Source organism: Argentina silus (assembly GCF_951799395.1).
Source record: "Argentina silus genome assembly, chromosome: 12".
Classification (NCBI taxonomy): Eukaryota; Metazoa; Chordata; class Actinopteri; order Argentiniformes; family Argentinidae; genus Argentina; species Argentina silus.
In genome coordinates, this window is record NC_139666.1 from 13,920,861 (window position 1) to 13,926,860 (window position 6,000).

The following is a 6,000-nucleotide window of genomic DNA, read 5'->3' on the forward strand; positions in this document are numbered from 1 at the left end:
TTGTCTCCTGAATGAGGCTAGTTGGATGAATCCTTCCCCTGTTCTCATTTCTGGGCCACTGCTGCATCGGCCTCTGAGCCCTTGGCCTGTGCCAGGTGGCAGCTGGGAAAGTGTCTCCCCAGCCAGGCTGAGCAGCCCAGGTCCTGGTCCACAGCCACACCACTGCTGCCATGGCAGAGGAGCAACACACCAACATGGCTGACCCACAGACTGGTCTCCCTCTCTCTGTCTGCCTGTCTGTCTCTCTGCCTGTCTGTCTGTGTGTCTGTCTGCGTGCCTGTACTCCCTCCCTCCCTCCCTCTCTCTCTCTCTCTCTACAGGTGTCTATGGCCAGCGTTGTGCAAAACACACTATTCCCATGGTAACAAACTCAAGGGTGACACATCTTCCCACTCTGCCACAGTAACCATGTGCAAAGAAGCCTGAGGGTCATCGACACAAACTAGTCAAAAGTTGCAAAAAAAAGAGCAACCGGCAATGCTATTTCCTGAAGGGCATGCCTTCATGTCCAGTTGAGACAGAGTGAGAAACAAGATAAGAGCACACCAGTTCACCCCACCAGCCTTTGCTCCAACAGTGTATGAATGCTGAGCACACACAGGCAGGGAGGCTCCTTGGGGTGCTGTCTCCTCCATGCTCGCGGTTCACCCTGTCAAACTGACAGGCTGACTTTAGGCCCAGAAAGAGATGGTTTCCCCCAACGGAGCCATCCCCGCAGCAAAGACCCCTACTGCCTGCACACTGTCTTCTTCACACTGCACACTCAGACAGACTCTACTGTACTTGTAACATTTACAGTGTAAGCCTAATTGTGGCAGCATATATTGTATTGCTGCACACAAAAAATCTTTAAGCTACGGGAAGACTAACGGCAGATAGATAAAGGATATAGTGAGTCGCAAAACTCTGTTACTTCCATTGAATAAACAAGATGCAATGGGAGTAACAGAAACAAGATCAACTTAGTTCTCAAATTACTGTAAATGGTGCAGTCAATTTCCGTCAATCACAACCATTAATTCAGCTGAAGTTATTCTGATCATATCAGGTTATTCCATCATTGCTCTTTTCGTCCCTCTTTTCATCAGCATATTTGGCAATAAAACAGTTATGCTTTATCACATCAATAATTTAATTGTGCTTATTTTCCAGCAACCATCTTGCTATCTGGCTGAGCCAAGCACTTTGATTTAACTCTACTGAGAGAGGCCCTTTTCTGAGGAAACTCTCATTGATTCATTTATCACATAACCAATTCTGTAACATTTCAGAAAAATCGAATATTAAACCCCCTGCCACTGAATAATTAAGTCAATTGAGGGGAATCAACACAAACAGATCATATGGGTCAAACAAGGAGCTCCTCCTCCTCCGGCCTGAAATCAATTCAGTCGAGTCAATTTCCAGTGGATGGACTCTACCATGCCAGCCAATCTCAAGCTGATTGAATTGTCATCTATTAGGACAATGCAGGGTGATACTGAGTTCACACAATAAAAATCCAATGGTTTCATGTTCAATAACTGTGTCCTATTGAGGTCCTCCAGAGCGACCACACAGCCCATAATAACTCATCTGGGAGCACCTGACTCTTAATGGCTCACATTCCCTGGGGCCATGGCTTACCTTAGTCCTGGAATAGGGTCCACTGACAATAGTACATAATTGACAGGACTGAATACAATGTGTGTTCTTTGTGGCAGAGCTTTTTTTATAAAACGACAACACAAATCAACACAAATGTTATGGCAAATATAGCATGTTTTGTGGGTTGTCAAATGGGGCTGGATTAAAGGAGCTACACATGAAATCTGGCTCCCCTGTAGCAACAAGTTGAAATTGCAATAAAATACAATGCCATTTGTTTATGTCTCCTAGTACTAGCCATTGATACTAGCTAGCTGTGGCTAAATCGCCTATCCAGACCATTGAGATACGGTCCCGACATGTCAGGTGAACAGGTAATTATAAATATTTGCTTTGGACATTATGGATAGTTTTGATTTACCTACTTTCTATAACGCTCTATCCTTAAAGACTTTTCAAGGCCATTATATGCTGCAGTACAGTGAACATGTAACGTGTAGCTCCTTTAAAGGAGCAGGGCGTATGTTTATTGGACATCTGCCACCTCTGGCCAATGCAAAGAAATTCACTTTGATGTTCAACAACCACCCTAATAATTATATTACCCCCGAAATGGACTTGCAGTGTCGGACATTAGCTGTTGTGTTTCTGCATGAACACACAATTCCGATGAGGCAGCCACCAGAGACAGAAAGGCGAAAATCGGTGAGTCCACTCCTCTAGACCACCCCAGGCCAGTAACAACATGTTTGTATACAAACAGAGTATTGGTTAGGACACTCCATTTTAGAAGACGGTTTCGCAGGACCGAAACAGCGTTCGTCAATGAAATATTACTGTCAAGGGATCTCATTCCCTGATCGCTACCGATTAAACATCATTACAACCATTAGGAAGCTTTTAGAAAACTTGAATGTTACATACTTTAAATGAAGCTGTCTCAAAGTGATCAAAATACTCAAACTACTGCCGTAGTTGAACAAAAATGATCTCAACATCTGCAAACAAGACACAATCACACCTGTGCACCTCTCACTAACAGTCAAGCTGTTTTCAAAAGTCTGCTAGTTTTCTAGCCAAGCTTAAGGTTGAGGTGAGATTCAATAAATATACAGTATGAGCCATGGACCCGAAGGCCAACTAAAACAACAGTGTCCACCATACAGGTGTTGCATGAATCACTTCCCCATGCAGTTGTGCTGCCCTAGACAAAACAGTCCTCTCCACTACCTCATCTTCTCCATAAATCTATGTACCTTTCAGCAAGTTCTCTGCTCTGGAATAACAAGCCCTATTACTCCCTCTTCTCAAGAGGGGTCAAGTATGTGTAACAACATCCACTGTGGTTTTCCCAATCACTTGGTGCTGACAGTGGCCAATGGCCCAAGGACTCAGTGGACGGGGATCACCTGATGCTGAGTCCTATACTTCCGCTGCCATGTTGGAACAGGATAGGGATAGGTTGGTTCTACAAAAGATGCAGAACAGCCAGCACATTTTACTGTAATACTTTCCAGACAAAGCTATGAAAACCAGCTATCAAAACAGCGGTCAGGCCCACCTTAGAGGGTCAACAGTAGAAGCAGCACAGCAGTTTCCCTGGAAAGTCAGCCCTTCATGTTATGTAACCATACAGTAGAGGTGACGTTGTTTCTGAATGTAAGCCCTTTGGGTAATTATTACAAAACTGTTTTATTTTTGGGATGACTCTTGTTTACCAAAGCAAGTGTTTTCATAACCTGAATTTGGACAAAATTAAGTGGAAAATAATGTCTCCAGTTACAATTTGATCCCAAAAGCATACTAATAAAGGTAATTTAGCTTGATACCAAATGCATGACATCCAACAGTATCAAACTAGTAATGTGACACTGTTCATAAATAAACATTGTATGACATTATCTACAATCTAGACACAGTGGGTCAACATACCGAGACATAATGATGTCCTTCTATCCATCAACAGCAACACCTCTCAGCTGGATCATAGGGCAGCATAGCATGCTCCGATTTAATCTAATTTAATTAGCCCCTGAAGGCAACCTTCCTGATTTCATTAGGGAGGAATAGTACCTAACCAGTGTCTTCAACCATACTCCTACTTTGTAAAAGGAGTATACATTTCATACAACCTTGGGCTGTTTGTACTTGATGATGGTTATCTGGTGTGGCGGTCACCACTGAGACCAAGGGTATTTTGATAAAATAAGGCTGGTTTGGGCTACCTCAACTCACATCATGTCATTCTGTCAGCTCAGGATTGTGCTGCCAGTGCAACGCCCTGGCCAAACTGCTCAATGTTAGATGGCAAGCACTGATTTGGAACAAAATGTAGCCTGCACAATAGTTTAAAAGGAGCAAAACAGTCATTTTTATTATGTTCCATGAATAAGCAGCAACGGAACATACTATGTATTTAAACCATATAAACCATTACCTACTTTACCCCATACACCAAATTACTTTATCTGATATGTTCTACAGACCGATTGTATGTCTATTAAATACCAAGTGCCATGTTATCTTAACTTATTTCTGAACATTTCTAACTTCCTCCATCTCCCCTGAATACAGTAATAAGGTTCTCCAGAAGTAGTCCCAGAGAGGGACCAGACCAGCTCACTGTTTCTTTTTGTGAACACGTACCTGGAATTTACTCATGGAGTGATTCTAATGGATATGTCTGTTATCCTGAGGCACACATCTATTTGATATTTGATGTGCTGACCTGAACAAAAATGTGCGTGTGTGCGTGTGTGTGCGTGTGTGTGCGTGTGTGTGCGCGTGTGTGCGCGTGTGTGTGCGTGTGTGTGTGTGTGTTCATCTCTGTGAGTCTCTAAACAAGGAGCCTGTTTTGTTGGATTGTACATACAATACAAAACCGACCAGAAGTTTAGCAGTAGTTGAAACACATATTGCAACACCCACACTGAAACAGTATTTTCCACTTTGATTTGAGATACATAGGCTAGCACTGCAATGCTGACAAAACTCCAGTTTTTCTATTTCAGGTGTTGTTTTTTTTACCCTGAGCAGGGCATCCATGGGGAGTTTAGGAATCAAATTAATATTTCAATTTCAAACGCTACAGTAAACATTGTGTGCCCACCTGCTGTGATAACCTGGAGTACACTAGGTCCATGGTTTCCACGCTCTGTTGAGGGTATTTGATGGCATTACTGATTGTCTCTCAACACTACAAGTAGACTATGAGGCAACAAAGAAAACGACAATGAAGTGAAGGCTATTGATCTTAGAGAGCAACTCGACAGACAAGATCTGATCAGCGCGGGTGGAACATTCCACATTTGCGTTCTTGATAGAGCACTTATTCCACACCTCGAATGAATTCCCCCCTTTTAGCCATTGTTGCGCACAACCTCAAATAAACGCAACGGCATTACTCATGACATGTAGGCCATATTGCCGATAAAAGAAACCGTCAAAGATAGCTAAGGTGACTGAACAGCTTTGTATGTGAGTTCTGAGCAGGTCAGAGATGAAACCGTGCGCGTGTCACTGCATCGCATGTTACGCGGGTGTCACCTGCTGCATGCTACAGCAACGCCAGCATACAGAGTTAGCCTACGCACAGGGATGGTTATTACATAGGCTACATGGTGGTGAAGTTCAGCATTGGTTCTATTTCACAAATTGTCATCGTTTGGAGAAAAAAAGACTGACTAAACAAACGATCAACATATCATTTTGAATCGGTCATGTCACAAAACCGTTGCGACGTGCCCACAACAAGAATAGAGGGATTACATTCGCTTTCGCACCTTCACTACACCAATGATGGGCAATTTTAGATACATTAGCCTACATTACATGAGTTGCGGTGCGGGAACGAAAGGGGACAGGTTACAACTAATGTTGTAACCTGTCATGTTAATGGTAATCAACTGTATCCTGGCAAATTGGCCATGCACCGGGAAAGAGTGAACAAGCCAAGTTTCATCGGACTGCACATCCCCTGTACGCCTTGCTTTCTTACCTTGCTCTGTCTCCACGACTGTCAGGGTTTTAACGCACGAAAATAATCCCGATATGGTGAGAAAGGCTATTAGAAATTCGGACATCGTTGCGGAGTGAGGGCTAGGGCCACAGCACTTCTCTCACACGAGTCCGGGTGAGCCCCCCTTGTCGAGCGCCGTTATTCAGGGATGTCAAGTGAAATCTGTTTGCGGAACGGACCAACACTCCCTCACTCCGCACATTCACATAGATCTGTAGTTCTCTAGGTGTTCAGCTAAACGGACGTACGGGAGACAGTATGAGAGGGAGAGAGCGATGAGAGGGGAGGCAAAGAATGGGAGGCGGGGTGAGAGTGTGGGAGGATACTGAATGTGTGCGTCTTGGCGCTTATTTAAACGCAAAGAAGAGTATCTGACATAAGGTGTCATAAAATGG

The 6,000-nt window shown here is 43.7% G+C and overlaps 1 protein-coding gene across 1 annotated transcript in view; it reads right to left on the minus strand.

The window, feature by feature from the left end:
* Positions 1–5,669, minus strand: part of lrp1bb (low density lipoprotein receptor-related protein 1Bb) — a gene marked incomplete at its 5' end in the record, with an annotated part of 183,744 nt that extends 178,075 nt beyond the window's left edge. The window contains one exon of the mRNA XM_083682704.1: positions 5,585–5,669. Within this exon, the coding sequence (XP_083538830.1) occupies positions 5,585–5,669 (85 nt within the window). The remainder of the gene's footprint in view (positions 1–5,584) is intronic.
* Positions 5,670–6,000: the final 331 nt, after the last annotated feature.